Below are 27,704 nucleotides of genomic sequence, written 5' to 3'. Positions count from 1 at the left end.
GCTGATCTCCAATCATTAGAGCTTAGTGATGATGTCATTAAATGCGCGAGTCACTGCCTAGTGTGAGACTGCTGCCTGGGCTCCTCCATGCCCATCCCTCCATCATATGCTGTGTGTGAGCCGGCAGAGTCCTTTTGCAGGATCCGGTTGTGAGTATACTGCACGCTGAGTATTGTTGCATGCTGATTTTCCCAGGTTTTCCCAGCACACTATAGAGGTCTAGGTGCTAGAGGATTTCTAGTGTGTTGATAATAGTCTGACTTGAAGTTCTGCCTATCACCCCCTTTCTGGTATCATGTATCATCCACTGCCTTTAACTAGGAATGGCCATTGGTTGCAGCCAGGGCTATTTTTGTGCAGGCTGCAGCAGGAACTGTGGCCCTTATTCTAGTTCACTCTTTCTGACAAAATATTTCTTAGATGGACAAAACCATTTGCACTGCAGGTGAGGCAGGTGTAAAACCCCACCCAAATCTAATTATCTTTGCACAAGTAACACCTGCCTCACCTGCAGTGCACATGGTTTTGTCCATCTAAGAAATATTTTGTTAGAAAGAGTGAACTATAATAAGGGCCACAGTTCCTGCTAGAGCCTGCACAAAAATAGCCCTGGTTGCAGCTGAGCATACTATAAAATGGGTGACCATAGCTGGTTTTACCGGATATAGGTAAAAACTGGACCAGGACAAGACCCCCGGAACGGACATCAAAATCTGCAGTCCGGAGCTTGTAGAGTCCGGTCCGGGGGGGCTGCACGTGACACCTGTCACCAGGGAGTGGAGAAGGGGGAAAATAAAGCCTCCCTGTATGGTCCGGGAATGTAGCAAAAACTGGATGGTCCGAACCACATGGGGAGTCTGTAATCTCCCCTTCCCCATGTTCCTGGTGATAGCTATATCAGGACCCCAAAGTAGGTCCCGACCTTCTCAGTATGGGGTTGCGACTCCATGTTGCTGACCATCAGGCTGATGACTTCTCTAAGCACAGTCAGTGATTCAAGGAGTCTGAAAAATCTGTTGAATTGTCTGTTATTTTAGACTCCTCCACACTGCTGCCATGTATGTGCTGTCTGCTGACTACACTTGATGTGGTGACCTTCTGCAGTAACTTGCTGGGGTCCTGTCATTATTGTTATTGTCTAATGGAGTCCCAGAGCAAAATAGTTTGAGGACCCCTGCCCTAGACAGTTTAGCCAGACCTGGTGAAATGAGCGGGCGGACAATAAAGGAGGCTTGGCCAGGCCTCCTCCTTTTTCAAAGTGTGATCTGGCGGCACGCACGCTTCTCGGCACCAGTGTTTTATCACTCCCTTTTATTACTTTTCAAGCTTAGTACATCTAATCAGGATCCTGAAGACTAATTAATCCCAGAACACCATAGATACAATTAAAACCCTTCATATTCATTAGAACAAGCCCTGTTAGTCAATGTATTTTTTGCTTCTATATTGAATGGCGGCGCGGCCCCCCGAAAAGATGGGCACCCGGGCAAGTACCCCCAGCTAAGCCCAGAGGGATAGTGATATATATGTGTGTGTGTGTGTGTGTGTGTGTGTGTGTGTGTGTGTGTGTGTATGTATATATATATCTATGTATATATATCTCTCTATATATATATATATATATATATATATATATATATATATATATATATATATATATATATATATATATATATATATATATATATATATATATATATATATATATATATATATATATATATATATCTCGTCACAGTATTGGCCAGCACACCTCAGGAATATTCAGCTTGAGTGGTGCCTTCCCTGGTTTCCCTGCCGGGATTCCAAATCCATGTATCTTCTATGGGCGGCACTCACTTCATCAAGAAAACTCGAACACAAGGAGTAATTGAAGAATCTACGTTTCGGAGCTTTATTAACCCTCCGTCATCGTGATGACGGAGGGTTAATAAAGCTCCGAAACGTAGATTCTTCAACTACTCCTTGTGTTCGAGTTTTCTTGATGAAGTGAGTGCCGCCCATAGAAGATACATATATATATTAGTCAGATGCAGGTACTGGCACTCACAATAGATGGGTAACTGTGCTTGTTGCCGTCCAAATAGTCGACATCACTTGCATGTGTCAACATACAAGCAAACAGGAAACGGAGGCACTCAAGACAAACGAAATAAACACTCAGAACTCAGCCTGTTTTGTCTACGTTTCAATGGTCTGCTGCCATTTTCATCAGGACATAAATACATGTAAAAGCACTCACCCTTTATGTGCTCAGCCATCACCACAAGTCCATGTGCGCCGTGCGGGCGTCCTCCCGCCGCGGCTCTCACTGATGACGTCACCACGTGCACCCGTCGCCATAGAAACAAACAATAAACTGTCGGAAATAACAATGATGTAAGCAGGCATGTATGCACACATATGGAACATGAAACCAGCAACATAAATACATATTTCAATAACGATATGAGGCAATACTACAAGAAGCAGTTTAGACCTAAAGTTTCATTAAGTCCATTAGGACTGAGTGTATCGAGGGTAAAGATCCACTTCGCTTCCCTCTGCAGGAGCAACCTGGATCTATTACCTCCCCTTTGCAGAGGTGGAATGTGATCGATTATCTTGTGTCTGATGGCAGTAGGTGAATGACCCATGGTCGCGTAGTGTCGCGCCACGGGTTGTTCACTGGTGCCTTTCAGGATAGCTGCCCGGATGGCCTGTCGATGCTGGGCCATTCTAACCTTAAATTGACAATCGGTTTTACCGATATAATACTTATCGCAGGGGCAAACTAAAACATATATCACAAATTGTGACGAACAGGTTAAACGATGTTTAATTTTGAACTCCTGGTTAGTGCGTGGATGTTTGATAGATTCACCTATCCACATGTAACTGCATGTAAGGCAGCCTGTGCATTTAACGCATCCCTTCTTGGGTACACCCAAGAAGGTGCTGGATGGACTGCTATCAAAATTGGTGACATCGCTGTGAACCAACCAATCACGCAAATTGCGCCCCCTGGAATAACTGGTGACCAATTTTAACTTCCGTATTAACAACATCCCCACCATCGGAAGACATAGCGTTTCCTTTTGTAAAAAGTGGTGCGCAATTTTAAATAAGTGCTCAATCGACCTGCTTCTGCTCGTCATAGAGGAATCTACTAAGGAGCTTAATTTGACTAAAGAGAAAATAGCAGCGTTTGATTTACAGCACAAGAAGACCCTTGAGTCTGACAATACAGACAAATGGCTGGAAAAGATCCAAATCCAGGTTGATACTTACAAGCGTGATGTACTCAAATATAAAAAAGAAAAATATCTTAAAGTAAAAGCCGATTACGAATCTCACAATGTGTACGGTTGGCTGACGGGAAACAAACAGCATAGCAACCGGTTCAAAAATAGAAGGAGATTCCAGCGTGATTTTCAATCGGATTCATCCAATGACACCGCTAATTCCGCAAGTGACCGCGAACAACGCGGGAAGAGAACACAAAGAGGTAAATTTATCCCTTTAGCCGTGCGGACCCGGGCCCAACGGGCAGGAGAAGGGGACCCTGCCGCAGAGGAGGCCAGTGGAAGCGGCTCCAAGGGAGGCAAACCTCCGAGAGGCAAGAGTTAGTGTTTAACCTCTCTTCTACCCCGCTGTCTCAAGTGGAATGTGAAGTGTTACACAAAGGGTTAAATTATGTACCCACTACTTATCATGACTCCTTCCTCTGGAAAACTGAGACCTATAAACTTCATCGGCAACTGAAATTACAAGAATTTTTTGGATCTCGTACCCCTGCTCAATCTGCTGACATTTTACCTATGGAACTACAGAAACTGGCTCCTAGATCGTTGTTTGACCCTCCATCGAACAGTCCATCGATCAAATCATTCGTGAGACTGATTGATAATTCTACCATTGATCTGGACTCTGCATCTAACTGCATTCGTCCTAATCTCAATAAAGCTCAAATGGCTGCTTTAAAAGCCCTAGGTGCCAGGCGTGACATCGTTATTCGTGCCGCCGACAAAGGCGGTGCGATCGTGGTGCAAGATCTGTCCGCTTACAAATCTGAAATCAGACGGCAGTTAGCAGACAGTTCTACTTATCAGCCTCTTAGATCAGATCCCACCATTCCTTTTAAGAAGGAATTAGATAGGTACATCGTTTAAGCGGTTGAGATGGGCATTATTGGCAATAAGGTTAAAAATATTCTTTCTTGTGAGTTTCCCAAGAAGCCTTTATTGTATACCCTGCCGAAGATTCACAAGAGGCTGGAGAATCCCCCTGGCAGACCCATCATCTCTGCCAGGGGTTCGATTTTCCAGCCTGTCTCCGCATATCTCGATGTGTATCTTCAGCCGGTGGTCCAGAGGTCACAATATTCCTTACAAGATACCACGGCCTTATTGCTTGCATTGAAAAATCTTTCTGTGGTTCCATCTGGTTGCTTACTGTGTAGCATTGATGTTAATGCATTGTATACCAGCATCCCGCATTCAGAAGGGATTGCAGCTACTCGTCATTTAATTTGCAGTGATCCTGCATATTGTGGCCCTGATGTTAATTTTTTTTGTGACCTATTAGAGATGGTGTTGACTAAAAATTATTTTTATTTTGATGGCGAATATTTCCTACAGGTATCTGGCTGTGCGATGGGGTCTTCCGTGGCCCCATCGTACGCCAATGCCTATATGATGGAAATCGAAAGGGAGATATTTTTTTCAGATCCCACCATCAGCAAAAATGTTTTTTACTATGCTCGTTACATCGACGACATGATATTACTATGGAGTGGCACAGCAGCGTCACTCACTGAAATAATTGATCGTCAGAATAACAGCTTTAGTCCAATTAAGCTTACAGCTACCATCTCTGATAGTGTCATAGACTTTTTGGATGTTAGAATTTCCCTGGTTGATGGCTCATTGAACACTACTCTTTGTGTAAAGCCCACCGATAGGAATATGCTGCTTTATGCTGCTTACTCCTACTAGTTTTCATCCTCCTGCGGTGGTCAAGGGTCTACCTTTCTCACAAATGTTGCGTGTACGCAGGATTTGTAGTGATGAGGTTGACCTGAATAACCAACTTGATCTTATGATCAATAAGTTCCTGGATCGTGGATACGATCGCAGGATGCTAATGGAGACCAAAGAACGTGTCCTGGCCATCCCCAGAGCTACCACATTAAAAAGAAAATCCAAAAAAAGTCATGATAATCGATTATTCTGGCCCACACAGTACAACACTGCTAGCACTGCTTCCAGAAAAGCCATAAAAGATTTTTGGCCAATCATTACGACCGATAAAGATTTAAAATCTTTGTCTAATAAAAAATTGGTCACCAGTTATTCCAGGGGGCGCAATTTGCGTGATTGGTTGGTTCACAGCGATGTCACCAATTTTGATAGCAGTCCATCCAGCACCTTCTTGGGTGTACCCAAGAAGGGATGCGTTAAATGCACAGGCTGCGTTACATGCAGTTACATGTGGATAGGTGAATCTATCAAACATCCACGCACTAACCAGGAGTTCAAAATTAAACATCGTTTAACCTGTTCGTCAAAATTTGTGATATATGTTTTAGTTTGCCCCTGCGATAAGTATTATATCGGTAAAACCGATTGTTAATTTAAGGTTAGAATGGCCCAGCATCGACAGGCCATCCGGGCAGCTATCCTGAAAGGCACCAGTGAACAACCCATGGCGCGACACTACGCGACCATGGGTCATTCACCTACTGCCATCAGACACAAGATAATCGATCACATTCCACCTCTGCAAAGGGGAGGTAATAGATCCAGGTTGCTCCTGCAGAGGGAAGCGAAGTGGATCTTTACCCTCGATACACTCAGTCCTAATGGACTTAATGAAACTTTAGGTCTAAACTGCTTCTTGTAGTATTGCCTCATATCGTTATTGAAATATGTATTTATGTTGCTGGTTTCATATGTGTGCATACATGCCTGCTTACATCATTGTTATTTCCGACAGTTTATTGTTTGTTTCTATGCTGACGGGTGCACGTGGTGACGTCATCAGTGAGAGCCGCGGCGGGAGGACGCCCGCACGGCGCACATGGACTTGTGGTGATGGCTGAGCACATAAAGGGTGAGTGCTTTTACATGTATTTATGTCCTGATGAAAATGGCAGCAGACCATTGAAACGTAGACAAAACAGGCTGAGTTCTGAGTGTTTATTTCGTTTGTCTTGAGTGCCTCCGTTTCCTGTTTGCTTATATATATGTGTGTGTGTATATGTGTGTGTATATGTATGTATATGTATATATATATATATATATATATACTGTATATGTTTATTAAATAATGTATGCATATACTGCTAATAATATATGTTGAATGTAATAATAAGGCATATAACAACTTGTTTGTATTTATTTTTGTACAAAAGGAGTACTTGCTACAGACATGATGAAATGTGCTGAAGATAACATTTGCAATCCTACAAATAAAACAGAATTTGTAGATGAAGCTGAAAATGAGTGTATTGAAGAGGAGTACCCTTTACTAAAACTCCTCCCATTAATTCATATTGATGTTGATAATGACAAATCCGGGTCAACATCCCATGAGAACAAGGCGTGGTGTTCGGTAAGCATGTTTTGGAAAAGGGATAAAGAATTTTTGTCAAATGTTATTGCCAGTCTGTTCCCTTCAACAATTATTCTCTGCAAGCTAACTTACATTGTTACTGACCAATCACAGTGAAGCATCTCTCTTAAGGACCCTACATACGCAGAGATGTGTGCCAGAGATACATAACGGGAGATTCAGCACAAGAGATTTCACTCTTGTGGCTCATTTCAGACAATGAGCCACATACAGAGAGATTTGTGTCAGAGATTCAAATTGGGAGATTCAGCACGGGAGATTTCAAATCTGTCACAGAAAGTGAAGTACAACACTGCACTTCATCACAAAAATGTTATTATTACTGAACATTACTTATTACTCTTTAATAAGTATTCTTTCACCTCCCCCTAATATTGCCCCCCCCCCCCCAAAAGTTAATCATTGGTGGCTAGTGGTTCCCCCAGAACCGACCGACCCCCCCCCCCCCCCCCCCCATATGCAAACTTTTAAACATTGGTGGTACAGTGGGAACGGACATAAAAAAAAATACTTACCAAGTCCGGGGTCCAGCGTCTCGTCCTGTCATACAGACAATCATTTTGTATAATAAAAAAATGTCATGGGGTCCCCCCCCCCCACGCATGACCAGCCCCAGGCTTTTTAAGTGGTCCTGGTTCCCAAAATCCAGAGGACAAAGTGCGTGGGGTCCCCCGGATTTTGGGGACCAGCACCAGGCTCTTGAGCTGGCCCTGGTTTCCAAAATACGGGGGGACAAAATGAATAGGGGTCCCCCGTATTTTGGAGACCAGCACCAGGCTCCACTAGCAGGGGGTGTAATGCCATAGCCAGGGGACACGCTTGATGGTGTCCCGTGGCCAAAGCATTACCCACCCTAACTAGTCAGCCCAGGCCGGGAGTTTTTGGGGAGGTGGGGACCCCCCAAATAAGGGGGTCCCCCCTCTCCAGGGCACCCCAGGCCTGGGCTGCAGCCCGGGGCTATCCCCTGCACCCCTGGGCGGTGGGTGCAGGGTTGATAGCTTGTTTAACAGTAATATTGTCTTTTACAGTAGGACTACAGGTCCCAGCAAGCCTGCCCCACATGCTGGTACTTGGGAGAACCACAGGTACCAGCATGTGGGGCATTAAAGGCCCGCCGGTACCTATAGCCCCCCTGTAAAGGAAATATTAAAATAAAACACACAAACACTGGTTTTAAAATATTTTATTAATCTGATTCTTCTTTTTTCACCCAGGGGAGCTCAGCCCCCCAGGGCTTCTGCGGCATCTTCACCTGGGGGCGGCAGCCGCCTAAGCTCTTTTGCATGGCTGCCGCCTCCCAGGGCTTCTGCCTCTTTATCTGTGTTCTTCACCTGGGGGCGGCGGCCTTTTAAGCTCTTTTGCATTGGCCGCGCCTCCCAGGACTTCAGGAGCTCTTCTCTCCTTCTCCGCCGTCGGACTGACTGCCCCTACCCCGTCTCGAGCTGGCTAATATAGCCAGCTAGGGGGCGAGGCAATGACGCGGCGAGCCGTGATTGGCTGGCCCCGGCCATTTTGAAATTGAAATTTTTTTTTTTTTTTTACATGTCCGCCGCGCTGCCGCCCCGCTGCCGCCGAGAGGAGAGGTGAGGTGGGGGTGGCGATGGGTGCTACAGCTGGTGGGGGAGGGGGGTCAGGGGTGGCGGCGGCGGGTTGTGCGGCGGGTCTGCGGCGTCCGCAGTCGCTCGGCCCTGCTCATCTACCTGCAGCCACACATGCGGGAGATGAGCAGGAGCTTTCTGAGCGACTGCTCTGAATTGTACAGCCCGTCCGTTCTGAATCTTGGACAGATTCAGAACGGCGGGTGCGCGCATGTAAATCGCTGTGTGGGCTATATACACAGCGATTTACATGCATCTTCAGGCATTTTCTGAGCGATTTGTTAGAATCGCTCAGAAAATGCCTGAATGACGTGCTGTATGTGGGGGCCTTTACCATAAGAGAAACAAAATAGGTTTTGTTACTTGTCAAGCTTAGTACATCTAATCAGGATCCTGAAGACGTATTAATCCCAGAACGTCGTAGATACGATTAAAGCCAATCAAAACGTTTTAGAAAGTTTGGAACTTTAAAAAAAACAGGCAGTCTCTGTGGAATTCCTACACATCCTGCAGCTCACCAGTTATTACATAAGCCCCTGTAGGTCTGGTCTACAGAATGTACATAGTAATATGCCAATACAGATCTATAAAAAAACATTTACTATTAGTAGTTCTAATGATAGCCTATGGTATCTTTAGTATGTCATCCTTGCTTTCAGACTGTCCTTTGGCTTAATGGATATTCTTGAAGGTAATGGCAGAGGTGGAAGTCATTAGAAGGAACAGGGTCCTTTTTTAGGGAACTTATTAGCATCAAAGGTATTTTGCGAACAGGGAGTTTGATTTTAGGATGGTGCATGAACCAAATCTACCCCCTTTGTGTGCATCAGTCATCAGTTACCCTCAGGATTGCTAAACTGTTCATGCTTCCTGGGCTAGTAAATCTGTGTTGGAATATGCAGACAGTAGACTCCGCCCTTCTTGAAGGCGGGGACAACACATACTGGTTTCTAGGAACGCTGCCCAGGGCAGCCTCCTCCCACCCCCAAACTAGGATGCAAATTACTCCTACCAATGGTTTGTGTACTATGAATCAGTCATTATTCGTGATTTACTAAGGTGACAAGCTAATGCTGGCCACATATCAGACCAACTTTCTTCCAACCATCCAACTAGTTGGTTGGAATGAAAATCTGGTACTGTATGGGGGGCAAATGCCAATAAGCAATTTGCTCACAAACTTAGGAGAATGGACAAAAACATTCAGTGAAATTGTTTAAATCAAATAGGTCCAACTAGAGCACATTGTCTGAGTGACAGTTGTTGTCCATACTCCAATTTGGGAAACAAATTACTTAATTACAAATTACATTTGCTCCTATCCAGTACCAGGTCTTTATTCCATCCAACCAACTAGTTGGATGGTTGGAGGAAAGTTGGACTGATGTGTGACCAGCATTAGGTAGTGGTTCCCAAACTTTTTTCAGTCACGGTACCCTTGAGTATCAGAATTGTATTCACAGCACCTCTTTGCCAAAACATTCTTATTTAAAAAATTCAGTAGTAAAATATTAAATTAAGTAAATTGTGTTTATTTCTCATGCTTAGGTTCATATTTATGATTAGTAGCCAGCATGGGTTTTGCCTATTTATCGTAAATATAAAAATTATAATTGTTCCTGGGACACCAATCCAAGGCACCCCTGCAAGTGTCCCAATTTTTTTTTATTATTATTTTTTTTTTCCTTAGCGAAATGTTCTGAGGAAACAAAGACATTGGGAAAAAATTCTGGCAGCCAAAAAAAGTAAAAGAAAGCAAGAAAAAGAGAGACGGAAAGAAAAACTGACAGGTAATGTGATCTTTCATCAACAGATAATTTACTTTGTGTAATCTATTTAATTTTACATTATTAAAATCTTAATAATTTTACGACCACATGCTTGGAGACAGTTATTATTTACAAACTGATCGTGCAAATAAAGTATGTTGTTTCACTGTAACAAAAAGGAAAATAAACACTGAAAGTGCCATAACCTAATTGCTAGCAGCAACATACATAGTTAGTTCTGATGGAGTAAAAGAACTGTAATCTTCAAGGAGGGTTTAAAGATTGTTGAGATAGATAGGGCCTGAAGGTGAGTTGGTTGAATAGAAGAAATCTTGCAGCCATGAGTTGGACCAGGTTTTTAGAGATGATGGAAGGTTATAAAGAATTAGAAGGTTATAATAAAAACACTAAGTAATTGGAGCAAGTGGATGAATGTGTACCTAAGCCATTCTAAATGTTATATTCAGTTTTTTGCATTCTTTATGTACAATAAAGACCTGCTTTTTCAATCAAAAAATGTCTACCTAAGCCAGGAATTAGCAATCCTGATTCATTACAGGGGGACAAATCTGCCAATGGTAGACTGGGGAGCAATGGGACTATGTAATCAGTGAAGAAAGAAAAGTAGTCACTTTAGTGCAGGGGTGTCCAACCTTTCACCTTCCCTGGGCCACATTAGAAGATGAAAATTTGGTTTGGGCCGCACATAAAATAAAATAACAGTAACAATACCTGATCATCCAAAAAAAAACATAGACAACATAGTTAACATATTAAACTTAATTGGAAATGAAGTTAGTGAGATGTTTGACATTGTTTCTCACATTCTGACACAGAGAATAGGCCGAAATTCACATTCTGACACAGAGAATAAGCCGAAATTCACATTCTGACACAGAGAATAAGCCGAAATTCACATTCTGACACAGAGAATAAGCCGAAATTCACATTCTGACACAGAGAATAAGCCAAAATTCACAATGTGACACAGGGAATGAGTACAAATTCACATTCTGACACAGAATAAGCCGAAATTCACTTTCTGACACAGAGAATAAGCCGAAATTCACAATGTGACACAGGGAATGAGTAAAAATTCACATTGTGACCCACAGAATAAGCCAAAATTCACATTGTGACACAGAAAATAAGCTGAAATACACATTCTGACACAGGGAATGAGTAAAAATTCACATTCTGACACAGGGTGCCAGGTGACACATATGCCCCCACAGTGCCATATGACACATATGCCCCCACAGTGCCAGGTGACACACATGCCCCCACAATGCCAGGTGACACACATGCCCCCACAATGCCAGGTGACACACATGCCCCCACAGTGCCAGGTGACACACATGCCCCCACAGTGCCAGGTGACACACATGCCCCCACAGTGCCAGGTGACACACATGCCCCCACAGTGCCAGGTGACACACATGCCCCCACAGTGCCAGGTGACACACATGCCCCCACAGTGCCAGGTGACACACATGCCCCCACAGTGCCAGGTGACACACATGCCCCCACAGTGCCAGGTGACACACATGCCCCCACAGTGCCAGGTGACACACATGCCCCCACAGTGCCAGGTGACACACATGCCCCCACAGTGCCAGGTGACACACATGCCCCCCTATACATATGCCCCACATTAAGCTTCATTATACATATACCACACACACTGTCAATCACCATTATCTATATGTCCCACACCGTGATGCACCATTATACATATGCCACACCGTGATGCTCCATTATACATATGCCACACTGTGATGCTCCATTATACAAATGCCCCACAGCGTGAAGCTCCTTTATACATATGCCCCACACATTGATGCTCATTAAACATATGCCCCACACCTTGATGCTCATTAATTAATAATCATCAAGGTGTGTGGGGCATATTCACACTTATGTTCATAATGCCCCCTGGTAATGCCACTTCTATTCATAATGCCCCCTGGTAATGCCACTTCTATTCATAATGCCCCCTGGTAATGCCACTTCTATTCACAATGCCCCCTGGTAATGCCACTTCTATTCACAATGCCCCCTGGTAATGCCACTTCTATTCACAATGCCCCCTGGTAATGCCACTTCTATTCACAATGCCCCCTGGTAATGCCACTTCTATTCACAATGCCCCCTGGTAATGCCATTTCTATTCACAATGCCCCCTGGTAATGCCACTTCTATTCACAATGCCCCCTGGCATTAACAGGGGGCATTATGAATATAAGTGTCATTACCAGGGGGCATTATGAATATAAGTGGCATTACCAGGGGGCATTATGAATATAATGCCCCCTGGTAATGCCACTTATATTCATAATGCCCCCTGTAGTGATTACTCACCACAGCTGATGGTAGTGGGGGTATGAGAAGTCACCGCTGGCCTGGCTGCCTGCTCCTGCCGCCGCCACCCATCAGATCATCATCCAGCCCTGCTGGGATGAATTACGTGGGGGAAGCGCCAGCACAGACGTCCTTCGGACTGCGGGAGCAGCTGAGTGCGCCTGCGCATGCACACCAGCGCTCCCGCGGCCATTTTAGGTTTGGGAGAACTCGATGCTGGCTGCGGCCATCTTTACTTTGGGCACAGTGCCGCGGCCAGCACGGAGACGCTGCTGCGGGCGGAGTTGCCCTATAATTTATATTTAGAATTTCTATAAAATGCACTGGGCCGCATTACTACCCGACCTGGGCCGCATGCGGCCCGCAGGCCGCGGGTTGGACAAGCCTGCTTTAGTGTAAGAAACATAGTAATGTGAATGTGCTTATGTTGAATTAGCCCAATGCAGGCAATTTATGACATGTTCAGGGACATCGTTTCGGGAGGTTGCTAATGGGGAAAAAAAAACCCAGTATGCAGAGCACACTAGCAGGAAATACTAAGGCTATTATGAACATTTACATTTTCTGTAGTCCAAATTTACATGCATAAATAAGTATACACAGATAGCCAGTTACTGGGAATGCATTGACCCATAGGGACGAAATGAATATCTGTAGGTTTCCAAGTAGTGAGAACGATATATCCACGTGCTGAGATGGAAATGTGAAGAAATCAGTCTCAGATCTCATTACTAGTATATTTAACACATGCTTACACTCACAGCTTCTAGGAACCCCCAGGTACATTCCAGTCATTTGATGTTTGGTTTTAGTTAAGAGGATTGCACGAATACTTCATATTGGGCAAGAAAAGTGTGAAGTATTCAGTACATTAAGCTTTCAGCCATAGGCAGTGAGTTTAATGTAGAGGGGCAACACTTACTATATATTGGTGGTGGTATAGGAACTATACACTCCTCTAATAATGGTACAGATGTATTAAGCCTTAACAAGAGATAAATTCAAGGGTGATAAGGAGAGATAAACGTCCAGCCAATCAGCTCCTTACTGACTTTTTTTTCCAAACACAGCCTGTAACATGGCAGTTGGCAGGTGATTGGCTGGACGTTTATCTCTCCTTATCACACTTGCATTAATCTCTTGTTAAGGCTTAATACATCTGCCCCATTGAACCATACTGAATGGTGAGATTTTTTTTGTTTTAATTGTGTTCGGATTACACAATTGGTCTTTGTATTTTTTCTTTGTGTGCTATTGGAGCTTTTGGTGTAGCCCCATATTAGTAAAAAGGCTGCATTGTTATTAGCACTCTTTGGGACCCCAATATATTTGAGTGTTAAAATCTCAGAGCTCACAATATCAGTTCCCTATTGTAAAGTCTACCACTAGTATTATTTTTTTGTTTTTGCGTTTATTATTTAGTCATTTATTTTGAGTAATCCATTCTTGTTTGCTTGTGACAGGGGAGGTCCAATGCTCTTTGCCATTTTCACCGTAATAGGGGAACTGAAACCTTCACTATTATTTTGAGGAATGAACCATCACTGGTAGCTAATAGGGGCTATAAAAGAAAAACAGTTTGTATCCCTATTGCACACTGAATGAGAAATATACATATAATAATCAGACAATACAGAGATCTTGGTTGCATATATCTGCAGATATAGGGTTAAGCCCCCAGGCCGTACGTCAAGGCGTCTCTGTCACTGGGGGTCCCTAACACTGGGTATGGGTCTGGGGTGTGGGCCCCCAACATGCCGACACAGGCTGACTACTCCAGGGCAGCACACAAATGAAAATTAGTAAGTGTTAAATAAGAAGCACATAAGTGCTATGTAGGGAGGTGAAGGTGTGATTAAAATAATACATACAATAGGGAAAAAAAAAAAACAATAAAAATGTAATAGGGGCTATATCCTATACTTTTTGTAGGTACCAGCCAACAGCAACACAGTAAAAAGTTTTTAAAAGCTTTGACCAAGGAGCGCCTTTTAAACGCAAAGGATTCTGGTCCTAGACTTTGCATTGATTTGAGTATGACTGATCACATGAGCAAGAAGGTAATGTCCTTTTAAAGATCGGTCATGTTGCGTCTTTTTTTATTTTTCGTGCATATGATCATTTGTAATATTTTCGGTACTTATGTAGTATCTGGGCTGCCGATTTCTAAATCGGGTACATCGCATCGCATGCGACCATCGGATGCGATGCGATGACCCGATTTTTCCATAGGAATCAATGTTAAAATGGACTGAGTCCATTTTAACATGGAATTCAATGGTAAAAAGGGGTCCTTTTCATACCCCTACTATCCAAGTGGGCATGGAGTTGGATATAAACCTGTGGCGAGCGTAGCGAGCCACCGAGCCCGAAGCGTAGCGAGCCCCGCGAGGGGACACAGAATACCGTCCCCTCGCGGGGCTCGCTTCGCTCGCCACGCTTCGGGCTCGGTGGCTCGCTACGCTCGCCACAGGTTTATATCCAACTCCATGCCCACTTGGATAGTAGGGGTATGAAAAGGACCCCTTTTTCCCATTGAATTCCATGTTAAAATGGACTCAGTCCATTTTAACATTGATTCCTATGGAAAAATCGGGTCATCGCATCCGATGGTCGCATGCGATGCGATATCGCATCGCATCTGATTGTATGCCTTAACTTAAGGCATACAATCAAAAAATCGGCAGCCCAGATACTACATAAGTACCATATTTTCTTTTGAAAAAAGTATTTTTATTGATCAGATATTTAACACAGCAGCAGGAGATTTGATAACCAGGTTACACAAATGATTATAAAGAAATATAAATAACCATCCCTTGAATCATATCTAACCTATAAATACAAAATATAGCATTGAATTGTCACCAGTGTGTGTGGGCCATTTACTTTGCAAGAACATTGCGAGTATCAGGATATAAGAGCCAGAAACCATCTCTCCGCTTGTCACTCTGAGGCTTAGTACATAGTGGGATAGAGAATCACCACTGCTAATTGGATACCTCCATTTGTCTATTCCTGGGATTAAGGTCATTGGCAAATATCTTTATTGGAAATGGCAGCTCATTTTAAATTATTTTTGCAATTTTTATCCTGTAACATTTATTTATGTATTGTTCTTAATTTATTTATTTTGAGATTTAAGGGGGGTATTCAATCTCCCGCAGCCATCTCCCAACGGGGAAGATGGCTGCGGGGCCCTATACAAGGCTATCTTTCCCGACAGCATTGAACAAGCAGTCGGGCTCGTTCTGCCGAGAACGACCAGGAAGTGACAAGCTCCCAGCCAAAGCTCGCGGCCACGCCCCCTTCTCATCCTGCTGCAGGCAGGACATTGAATCCCGCCTGCAAATTCTTGGTCGAGCAGACCGAGAACGGGACAGGGTCACGGCTGTCGGGACAGCTCGACAGCCGTGACCCAAAATTGAATACCCCCTTAAATGTAATTTGTTATATTTGTATTCATATTCTGTTTAATCTCTTGCACAATATCTTTCTATAATTTTTAAATTTTCTTCAAATATGGCCTGTATGGCTATATTTTTTTTATTTGTCTTTTAGGAAACAAGTCGTCTAGCTGCTCAAATCAGAAGGCTTTATGGATCAAACAAGAAAACTGCAAAACCGTTCTGGCTTTACCTGACAGGTTTTGTAGAAAACAGTCAATTATATGAGGAATGTGTGCGAATGAATGACGGATTTGTCCATTATCTTGTAAGTTTATTTCCTTGATTCCTAATAATGTATTAGTTAGACACTAAGAGAAATGCTGTAACCTTCAATGCCCTGGAAAGTTCCACTTGTATGTCAACATTGAAAAAAAAATTACTATTACAATACTATCATAAACTGTTTGTATCTAGGAGGATTTGCGTGACTTCTCAAAGATTTTTTTCATTTTCATTTGAAATTTTTCATAATTCTTAAAAAAAAAAATTAAATGTTGTAAATTTTGGATTAGGTGGGTATTCAATCACCGGCGAGCATCTCCCGTCGGGGGAGATGGCTGTCGGGCCCTATTCAATGCTGTCGTCCTTGACAGCATTGAGCAGGGGATCTAGCAGAACGAGCCAGACTTCACAAGCATTTGGGCTCGTTCCGCAGCTCGACTATTCCCAGCCACTTCTCATGGCCACGCCCCCTTCTTGCCCCGCGGCAGGTGTGACATTGAATCCCACCTGCTTGTTCTCGGTCGAGCTGACCGAGAACGGGACTGGGCCATTGCTGTCGAGCCAGCTCAACAGCCGTGACCCGCAGATTTAATACTCCCTTTATCTATGTCTTTTTATTTTTTTTTAAAGATTGAATCAACAGAAAACAGCTTTATAAACCTGTTTCCATTTGAGGCCATAATTTATCTCACTCCAGACTCTGACAATGGTAGGCCTCTAAACTTTATTACTGGTATTCAAAGCTGTATTATGTACTACTGTACTTTTCCAAATATTAACTTTAAATTATGTCTTACTATTGGTACATCTGTGATTTTGGTTGAATCTGATATTTTTTATGTTTCTTAACTTTGTATTGCAGTAGATGTACATTTTTGTTTGTAATTAAGCAAAGTTTAGCTACCGCAGATTTGTATCTTTTTTTTATGTGAATGAGATATAGTTTCACTCGCTGCCAGCAGATGGCAGTGTTTCGGTTACAATATCTAGTGGGTTATTTATCAAAGCTTGGGGGGAGATAAAATTGTGATAACAGTTATGAGCTTATTGGTTTATACTTTATTTTTCATACACCACCTGTAAAATGTAAACAGAAGCTGATTGGGTAATATTTTATCATTCACTATTTTATCTCTCCCCAGACTTTGATAAATACCCTCATTAGTGAGTCCTTGTATTGAAAAAAAAAAAAAACAATCAGTCTTATTTGCATTATATTTTTTTTTATTAGTTCTTGAAGACATTGATCCATATAAAGTATATGTTCTTGGAGGACTGGTGGATGAAAGTGTTCAAAAGGTTTGTATATATATCTTACAATAAAGTACGGTTGCTTTTCAAATCCTTGCTCTTGGTGGGATATTTGACATGATTTGTCATATATATATTTTAAATGTAAATGAAAAAACATACCACTGAGCATTGTTCCTGAAGCTGGACATACATCAGAACAATTTCAGGCAAGATGCAGGATTTCGATTGCTTGTGCAATGCATTGTGTTTTTGTGAGGTCGATCTTATGTGCTGCACCTAAGATCTGAAGATGCTGCTAACAACCAGCATGCTGGGAGTTGCGAATCTTATATGAAATTACACACATAAGATCTATCGTGTGTCTGGGATGCTGCTGGGGAAATGCCCATGAGAGAGCTTGCGTTCTTAAGGCCCCCATACACTATCCCGATTTCACCCCATTCAGATGGATCGGGCTGTGAAATCGGGCCAAATCGCATGTTTAGACACCCGGTCCGGCCCGATGCACATCGGATCGGAGTCAGGAGGTCGGACGGGCTGCACATAAGATTTGCTTATGTGCTGCCGGGCAGGGGACTCTGTGAGGTGGCTAGCGAGCCAGAGCAGGGAGCTGTGCTCCGGGCAGGTGGAGGGAGCAGGGTGGCGGGGACGCTGGTAGTAGGGCAGAGGCGGCAGTAATGTAGAGCCAGGCAGGGGGAGCCGGGAGCTGACAGTGCTGGGGACAAAAAAGCCCATACAATGAATGGGCAGCCTGTGAATGGCTGAGTGCTCTCTCAGCCAGTCAGCAATTGGCTGAGAGAGCGCTCAGCCAATCACAGGCTGCCCATTCATTGTATGGGCTTTTTTTTTCTCAGTACAGACAGCTCCCGACTCCCCCTGCCCGGCTCTACGTTACTGCCACCTCTGTGTCACTGCCCGCTGTCTCTGCCCTGCTAGCACCATCCCCCGCCATCCACCTTGCAGCTTCCCCTGCCCGCCACCTCGATGTCTGCCGCCGTCCACCTTGCAGCTCCCTGGGAGTTTCATGTGATACATTGCATGCAAAACTTGGCACATCAGGTGCCTATTCGTGTGTCCCCCTCCCGGGGAGCTGCAGGGAAAATCAGGACTAATGTATAGGGGTAATACTATATCCAATAGTGGGGACACATGATGGCTAAATGGTAGAATCAAAGTCCTAGTGTGGGGACCTAGATATACAAAGTGGCTAGTATGGAGCAAAGGCCAAGATTGACCAGTATGCTCAGAATTTGAGTAAGGAAATGAAGGCCCTGGCCAGTCAAAGATGTCAATATGGTGTCAGAAAGGAAGAGAAGAGGCAGATAATTAGGATGGCTACCAGTAGGTATCAGATTGGAAAATTTAGCAGAATGGTCGCTTGTTGTCCTATGGAGATCTCTTGGGCAATCAAGTTCGGTTACTAGGAGGGATGGAGTCACTTAAGAATGCCACATGGCAGTATTGTGAAGTATCTCATCTTGGCAAGTCTGCTGATGGATGTCCCACCACCTTCCGACTGGGCCATGAACCAAGCATACCAAATATTAACAACAGGATATGTCATGCCAGAATAGTGTGGGCCGATGCAGACATCCACCATCTAAGTCTACCTGTAAGGTCTCTTTGCACTTTAGGCCTTATTCTGATTTGATCGCTCCCCTGCATGTTCGCACAGGGGAGCAATGTTTTGTGCAGATGCATGGTGCAAGCGGGCATGGTGAACTACTAGTTCACCTTCCCGTTCGCACCTAGCAGTGCGGGTGGGGGCAGCAGGCTGCGCCCATGGGAATGCCCAGCTTTTCATGGGTGTTCTCATGAAAATGCTGGGCATCTGATACTAATCCGGGTGGGACACGGGTGCAGGGGGCGGGCAGCTGACATCAGTGGATGCCAGCTGCGCGCCCTCTTCCTGTACAGGCAGAACGCATATCTAAGACACCAGAGAGTGTCTTAGATTTGAGTGCACCTTCCAAATCATTTGATGGCTGCCAACCATTGAATGATTTGACCCCCGCACCCAAGGCTGCAAATGGATGTTTATGCTAAACATTCATTTGCAGCCAAGCGGGGAAACTCCGCGAGTGAGGGGGGGTAGGTGGCCATGCGAGCAACATTTCATCCAAACGCACTCTGTGAATTTCGCAGCATTGCATGTGGACCAGAGTAAGGTCCTTTGCCTCAGCTGCCCAGTCAGCATATGGACTGCATAGCGCGTGGGTCCTCAAACTGCGGCCCTCCAGATGTTGTGAAACTACAAATCCCAGCATGCCTTGCCACAGTTTTGCTATAAGGGAGTGTTAAAACTGTGGCAAGGCATGCTGGGATTTGTAGTTTCACAACATCTGGAGGGCCGCAGTTTGAGGACCCATGGCATAGCACATGTACGGTCCTGGAAATCAGTGTGTCTGATCACTGCCAACACCAGGCCCAGATGGAGCCGTGGACAGGAGCTCATAAAACATTCAACCATCCTCATTCCTTCCAGAATGATAGTTTGTTGAAGTTAGTGTGAGACAAATTAATTTATAGGGAGCCAATGTATTAATAACGTGCAAATATATAATTGGTTATTAACCAATGAAAAAAATGTAAATTACCTTGAAAAAATATAACCATGTTCAAAAGACAATGTGGTATAAAATAAAAATACCTTTACCATTTGTGGCAGGGACAGTGTAAGTTCACATGAAGTGAATGTGAACTATCCGGAGCAGGTTTTAGAGCAGCTACAGAATGATTAGATCCAGTCCAGCTTTTCCCAAAGAGGTGATTGAGGTTTTGCGGATTAGCAGCACCTGTGGCTTTCTGTGTCCAGAGCAAAGAGAAAGGGCTCCCGATGGTGGAATAGCAACCCAAGTGATAGGCTGGGGGTGTGGCCTACGGTAGGGTCAATAGAAGCTGTGAGGAGTATGGTGAACTGTACTTCTTACATCTGTATGCTGTTGTACTGTAATGCTGTGAAAATACTGGAATGTTGTTGCCTGCTGCAACTAAAGACTAATACCCCTTTCACATCGCACTTTTAAAACGGTAAATTGCCGTTTTTTTCCCTTTTTAAAACGTTTAAGCCTGCACTGTGAATGCACCACAGCCGATTTACCGTTTAAAGTTAACTGGCATTTCGAACCGTGTAAAAAGCAGAGTCCTACACGGTTCCTTGCCGTTTTTTGTGCAATGTGAATGTGTACATCACAGTGCAGGCTTAAACGTTTTAAAAAGGGAAAAAAAAAAAAAACCCCGTCCCCCATGTACCTGGAAGTGTCGCTGCCCGTGGCTGCCCGCAGAGACCCGTAGCTAGTGACCTGTGAGGGCGAGGCTCCTGCTTATACAGGTGCCGGCGGTACTATATGCTGCGGGCGCTGCTAGTGCTCCCTCCATGGGCGCTCCCTGTGCCGGCATGCACTCTCCCTCCCGGACACTTCAGCCGCATGTACGCTGGTGCTGAGATGTCGATGTGGCCCGCCACTAGCTGCAGGAGCCTCCGCCAGGAGGATTACAGGCGGAGATGGAGGAGTTCCGTCATTGATGTGCAAGGTGAGGACTGGCGGCTGCGGGAACAGGTGGACAAGCTGAACAGCCAGGTGGACACACTGTGCGACTTGACTGAATGCCGTGGATAAACTGGCCAGGTACTCCGGGGAATGGGGGGGGGGGAGTGTGGTGCCTAGGGGCAGGCTGACCCCAAAATCCGGCCCTGCAGAGTGAGTGACACATTGCGGTCTCTCATCACACGACGCGTTCCCAGATGGTTTCCCCTTCCCTCTCTCAACACAGAGACTCCAGACACCGAACATAAGATTTTGCTCAAGCAAAATTCGTGAGGTTGCTAGGGATCACGGGGTTTCCGTGCGCTGCAGCAGGCTGCTGGGGATCTGGGTGCGCTGCCGCAGTTTGCTGGGGATCTGGGTGCGCTGCCGCAGTTTGCTGGGGATCTGGGTGCCCTGCCGCAGTTTGCTGGGGATCTGGGTGCCCTGCCGCAGTTTGCTGGGTATCTGGGTGCACTGCCGCAGTTTGCTGGGTATCTGGGTGCACTGCCGCAGTTTGTTGGGAATCAGCACATACAACCCCCAATTGTATTTAGCTTAAAAAAAAAAAAAAAAAGGGAAAAAAAAACGGCAATTTACCGTTTTAAAAGTGCGGTGTGAAAGGGGTATAAACCGGTATTTAAAACGGTAATCTGCAGCAATGTTAAGGCTCTGACCCGTTTTAATTACCGTTTTAAATACCGGTTTTTAAAACGTGTCGGCGATGTGAAAGTGGTATAAGACTGCATCTATGTATGGGATAACTTGTCACACATGTTCATAAAGCTTTTATTTAACAGATAAATATACTATGCATTGGACACACATTTTTACTGTTTTTTATTATATATTTTAAATGTTATATACTGGGTTAAAGATGTTTTACACTTGAAATAAATCCTGGAAGTAATTCAAGCTCTCGCCATTGATTTCATATTCCTGGCACAGAAATATAGCAGGGACCACTGCTATGATTCTGTGCCACGTGGCACTCTGTATCAGGGGAGGTTGGATACAGCTTTCTACTTTAAAGTCTTCTAACGACTGTGTTGAAAGGTGCCAATTAGTCATCAGAGAAGCCAACTCTATGTAGTGAAACCTTTTAAATCAAGAGACTGGCAGATTTAGTACTGGGATTTTTAAAATGTCCATAAAAATATGTTCTTGTCTATGTTATAACAGAATATTTACTCTGTAATTGTCTAGAAAGTAACATATCATAAAGCTAAAGAGAATGGTCTACAAACTGCGCGGCTACCAATAAAAGAATACATGGTTAAGAATGTAAATATAAAAAACTTTCACTCGGAGATACTGGCCATCAACCAAGGTGAGTTTAGTTTATTTATTTACAGTTTCTTATATAGAGCAGCAGATTCCGTTGCGCTTTACAATAGTAGACAGTGATAAAACAAACTGGGTAACAACAGACAGACTTGGAGGTAGGAGGGCCCTGCTGCAAGGTTAAAATCTGTAGGGACATAGGAGGGAAACACAAGGACAGGCACCAGTAATAGCATAGCAGTCCCACAAAGTTACAAGTCCAGAAGGGAAGCTAAATAATACATAAGTGCCTCAGAGGGTTATGCTTGTAGAACTTAAATATGAAAGGCTTGCCTGAAGAGGTGAGTTTTCAGGGAACACTTGAAAGTTTGGAGGCTAGCAGAGAGTCTTATTGTACATGGAAGGGCATTCTATAGGATGGGAGCAGCCCTATGAAAGTCCTGTAATAGTGAATGGGAGCTAGTGATCCGTGCAGAAGAGACGCAGATCTTGTGCGGAGTGGTCGAGATGGAGATATTTTGTGATAAGTAGATACAGGATTACATGCATTTGCATATTTTGCCCATTCTCACTGGTTATCGCATATTTTACCTAAAATCTAGTATTGGTGCATATTTTAGCCCCCGTCCTCTTACCAACCGCAAGTTACAGCACTGCTCTGCCCTGCTGCTGCTGTCCAGGTAGTGGTAGAGTGTGCAGGCTAGGGCAATACGTGCACAGTGTGGGGAACCTTGGTCTGACACTGCTCTAGACTGCCACTCCATGTTGATAAAAGTCAGTCGGGGCAGATGCCATTACAAAGCTCCTGAACCTTTGCCTGCCCCTGAACTGGGACTTTACACCAAGAGAAAGACTTCTGCAGCAGAGGAGGTGGGCGGAAGAGTTGTGACAGCACGTGGCGCGGAGGAAATGCCGTGTCACAGTGAGTATGCGGCGCAGGGAGGAATCCTTTTACTGCGCGCCCTCACACGCTATGCTGACATTTGATCCATGGGCGCTGGAGATGAGGGTCTGTGTAGTTGATGCAAGAAGAGCTTTGGACGCTGCAGTCTGCTGTAGCAGCCAGGAAGAAAACAAATCCTGTGTACAGCACTAGACATCTGCAGATGCTTTGGGCCTATTTTTGAGGGTTATTTGCAACTAATTGTAAGCCGAATTTTAAATAAATAAGTGAAAAATTACTTTTTTTATTATTTAATGTAGCATAGTTTTAACACTTTTTATGCATATTTTAAGTATTTTTCATGCATATTTCAAGCTTTTGATGTTGCATATAATCCTGTCTCTAGTGATAAGTAAGGAGATATATGCTGGTGCAGTATGGTTAATAACTTTATATGCGAGTAGAAGTGTTTTATATTGAATACGGTAAAATACAGGCAACCAATGGAGGGACTGGCAGAGCGGATCAGCAGACGATGAGTGTCTTGCAAGAAAGATCAGCCTAGCAGCAGCATTTAAAATGGATTGCAGTGGTGAGAGTCTGTTCTTGGAAAGACCAGTTAGGAGGCTATTGCAATAATCAATGCGGGATATAATACGTGCATGGATAAAAGATTTAGTAGTGTTTTGTGTGAGATACGGTCGTATTTTGGATATTTTTTTTTAGATGCATGTAACATGATTTGGAGACAGATTGAATGTGTGGAAGAAAGGACAGTTTAGAGTCGAGGATGACCCCTAAGCAACGAGCTTGTGGGGAAGGGTAGATTGTTGAGTTGTCAACAGCGATGGAGATATCAGGATGGTAACTGTTCTTAGTTGGCGAGAATATAAGTAATTCCATTTTGGAAATATTGAGTTGGCGAGAAGACATCCAAGATGAGATGGGAGAGAGACTCAGCCCAAAACCACTGGTAACAACTCTGGGGTTGATAGATTTGAGTATCATCCGCATACAAGTGATACTGAAATCTGAAAGAGCTGATTAGTTTGCCAAGAGAGGAAGTATAGATTGAGAAAAGCAGAGGACTTAAGACTGAGCCTTGCGGAACTCCGACTGACAGAGGAAGTAGAGTCAGAGAAGCGAACACTGAAAGAGCGATCAGATAGGTAAGATTTGAACCAGGAAAGGGCTGTATCATTAAGACCTAGGGTGTGTAGTGTTTGTAGGAGAAGAGTGTGATCCACAGTGTCAAACGCAGCAAAAAGATCTAGAAGAATAAGTAGTGAGTAATAGCCTTTAGACTTAGCAGTTACCAGATCATTCACTACTTTAGTCAGTGCTGTCTTAGTGGAGTGTTGGGAGCGAAAGCCTGACTGAAGTGGGTCTAAAAGGGTGTGAGAGTTAAGAAAGTTTGTAAGGCGAGAGTAGGCAAGTCTCTCGAGTAGCTTGGAGAGGCATGGGAGCTGAAAGATAGTTAGAGAGAGAGTTAGGGTCAGCATTGTGTTTTTTCAGAATGGGAGTAATCACTGCATGTTTGAGCAGGGAAGGAAAAGTACCAGTAGCAAGAGAGAGATTGCAGATTTTAGTTAAGGTTGGAATAAGCACAGGAGATAGATTTTTTTTTTTTAATGACTTGTGCAGGTATTGGATCAAGAGGAGAGGTAGTAGAGTAGGAGGATAAGAGTGTGGATACTTCCTTTTCATTTGTGGGCTCAAATGAAGAGAAAGTGTCAGAGGGTTCAGATGGGGAAGAAAAAGGGTTAGAGGTTGTGGAAGTGCATACCATTTCATCTCGGATGTTATCTATCTTGTCCTTTTAAAGTAGGAGGCAAGTTCTTGTGTTCCTTCTATTATTTGTTTAGTATGCATCAATAATCTTTTTACACCACAACGGTACATAATCTTGCATTGGTCATCTGTTGGGTAGTGAACATTATTGTGTCACACTTATTCATATTCAATATACAATATAGATTGGTGCATAATGATATATTGGGGGGCAATAAAATGGGATACAGATGTAGCAGCCCTCTTCCTTGCAGGCTCTCACCAGGGGTGTGCGTGCACGAGACACTCGCCCATGCCCTGTAGCTATGGAGCTGGCTCTGCCACCTCCCCCGGTGCCCCCTGCCCGTCTCCCTGAAGTGGGAGCGGGCAGCTACCCGCAGCTGCGCCGTCCTGAAACTGGGACGTGTGAGACATACGCACGTCCCAGTCAGATGGAGCGCCTCTGCGCCGGCGATCGCAAGCGGAGACATGCTGGCGATTCCCGGCCAAAGAAGAGACTGACTTTCATCCCATAGGAGGGAATCTCAAAAGTGGTCAGGTAACCATACTTCCATCACACCTCCTTTCTGGCAACATAACCCTCCCTGCTAGGGCCTATCCCTAAACCCCTCCCCATATAGGTTCCTAAACCCAACCCTCTCTCCCGGCATTCTAACCTTCCCCTGCCCACAGCCTAAACCGAAGTCCCTCCACTAGTGCCTAAACCTAACCCACTCTGCATACGCACCGATAAGGATGCTGTCTGTCAGAATTTCGGCATCCTGATCCTTTAGGACAGTGGTAGCCAACCCTAGCCCTCGAGAGCTACCAACAGTTCACATTTTCCAGGCAACCTAACTGCTGCACAGCTGCACTCATTAATCACTGACACATTTTAAAAGATACACAGATGGAGCTAATTAGCTCACTTGTGATTCTGTGAGGAGACCTGCAAAACATGCACTGTTGGTAGCTCTCGAGGACTAGGGTTGGCTACCCCAGCTTTAGGATATCCAGTCTTCTGAAGGCAGTTGGGATGATGACTGCATCCCAATAAAATATAGTTTACCTAGAAACCTTGAATCAAACATGTCAGAAGGAACCTTACAGGACATACACAAGTGTTAAGATGTAAATTTAATGGCCACATTTTGCATGATTTCTATTTATGGCAAGACATGTAGCATTATAAAGAACATTGTCAATTATGGGGTTGATTCTGAGTTGAATTGAAAGTGACTACAGGGGTGTCCTCCTGTTTATCCTCAATACATCACACAACCAATCGTGTTACTAATATATCTGTGTGTACTACATCTATTTACAGAGCAAACTAGAACTTGTATGTGTATGTAGATTCAGTGACCGTTGCAGAGAAATATACAAGCGTCCTATATGAAATAAGACAGCACAGTATCCTGGTGTGTCCTAGTTGAATTGGTAGCAACAAATACACACTTTCTGGCACAAAATAGGCCCCTACGCTAGAAGACCTGGTGAGCATGTGACCTTGTGTGCCGAGAGGGGTCCTTTTGTGTGACTGCACCAGTGGTGTATGAGAACAACTCTTTTTAAGCAGGATGCCATTAGGGAATTCAATCCTGCCCATGTTTGTAAATTTTAGGATTTGAGATTGGAAAAATATCAATCCCAGGATTTTTAGGATTGAATTATACTGGATGCCTCCTTTTTATCCTTCCTCTAGCAGGTGCAACACTGGTTCAGGCTGAGATTGTAGTAGATGCTCTTCAGTAGTATGAGAAACATCAGGTAATGGCCTCGTAGATGCTAGTTAGCGAAAGCTTGCTCCCCTGTATCTCCTCCAGCACCATTGGGAACACATATATAAGGCAGGTCTCCTCACTGACTGGTGAGTTAGGCACTAAGGGTAAAGTTAATGATACTCGCGGCAGGAACAGCTAGAAAGCTCAGACCGTTGACCAGAAGACACAGCTGGAGTCCCAGGACCAGATTAGTCACCGCTAGTCCACCATTAATGTTCTATCTACATGAATTTCAACATGCTCTGCATGTGTACTTTATGATATTGACAAAATGTATCCAACCTGTCTTCTTTCTCGGTGTCTCTTTTTGTACAAAAATGCTCAACTTTGTATTGCAGCATTTCGGAAGGACAATGTATAACTATTATTTATTTTTTTCCTCCAGTGTTTGATGTGTTATGCACTTACCATGAAACGCTTAGCTGGCCAGAAGCACTGAAAGCCGGAGTTTCACCAGGAAAAGGCTTTGTTCTCCGTGATGAAGTTACACTGTGAAAAACAAATCTGCACTTCAAACAGTTATACGTTTTACAAATATCTATTTTAAATTATTTTTTGAATTTATTTTAAGAAAAATATTTTCCACAATGTTGTGATTTTATAAAAATCTTGTTGGAAGTTGTAATATAGAATGATTCTTGTAGTAGAGTATTTAAAAGAAGAATATATACTGTATATATACATACACTCTTTTCATTTTTTCTGAAATTTTTTATTAATTTAGCGTTTTTCTCTAAAGTGTAGCATGGATTTTACCTTCAATTATATTTATTACTTTAAAAGTGAAAACAATTTGACACATCCTTTTAGGGTAGAAATAATAGTCCAATTATTATAAAATGTATTGCTGGGTACACACCGGAGCGATTCCAGCAGCCGCCAATATAGTTATGGATATTGTCAGATTGAGCAGCATGTACAGACGACAAGGGGGTGATTAAGGACCCGCGTCCGTCAGCATCTTTAACGATGGTGACCTATATAAAGGATGATATGCAGGTGATGTCATTACTATATCACCCAGTGTGTCCCAGCGAGATGTGTTCACAAGCAATCCTGAATGGATGACTAATCAAAACTGATGTTAAAATGTCATCCAGCCCCACCTATGGTATATCTGGTCTCCTTATACTTCTAAATTGGCTCAAATCAATGCATAAACAGAGAATAAAAGGATTCGTAAAAGTTAAA

General features: G+C 43.8%; 1 protein-coding gene across 2 annotated transcripts; it reads left to right on the top strand.

Moving 5' to 3' along the window:
* On the top strand, positions 1-27,704 carry TRMT10B (tRNA methyltransferase 10B). Of its 2 annotated transcripts, XM_083183862.1 has the most exons (10): positions 50-149; positions 5,977-6,093; positions 6,395-6,594; positions 9,904-10,003; positions 14,276-14,403; positions 15,905-16,057; positions 16,645-16,723; positions 17,246-17,313; positions 21,999-22,122; positions 26,899-27,704. In XM_083183862.1, exons 2-10 carry the CDS (start codon positions 6,075-6,077, stop codon positions 27,006-27,008), a joined length of 981 nt encoding a protein of 326 aa, XP_083039988.1. In that variant the 5' UTR covers positions 50-149; positions 5,977-6,074; the 3' UTR covers positions 27,009-27,704. The 2 variants fall into 2 exon arrangements, with proteins under 2 accessions (XP_083039997.1, XP_083039988.1); XM_083183871.1 differs by lacking the exon at positions 5,977-6,093 and having other exon boundaries at positions 1-149.

The sequence above is a fragment of the Crinia signifera genome, chromosome 1 (assembly GCF_055691185.1).
Source record: "Crinia signifera chromosome 1, ASM5569118v1, whole genome shotgun sequence".
Taxonomy (NCBI): Eukaryota; Metazoa; Chordata; class Amphibia; order Anura; family Myobatrachidae; genus Crinia; species Crinia signifera.
The sequence above is the reverse complement of the archived record's forward strand: the minus strand, read 5'-3'. Positions and strand labels throughout refer to the sequence as shown.

Excerpts from the sequence above, each read along its gene's own strand:
- TRMT10B (XM_083183862.1), top strand. Across the intron at positions 16,724-17,245 it reads CACTCCAGACTCTGACAATG|TTCTTGAAGACATTGATCCA; the intron begins GTAGGCCTCTAA and ends TTTTTTTATTAG. Across the intron at positions 17,314-21,998 it reads TGGATGAAAGTGTTCAAAAG|AAAGTAACATATCATAAAGC; the intron begins GTTTGTATATAT and ends GTAATTGTCTAG.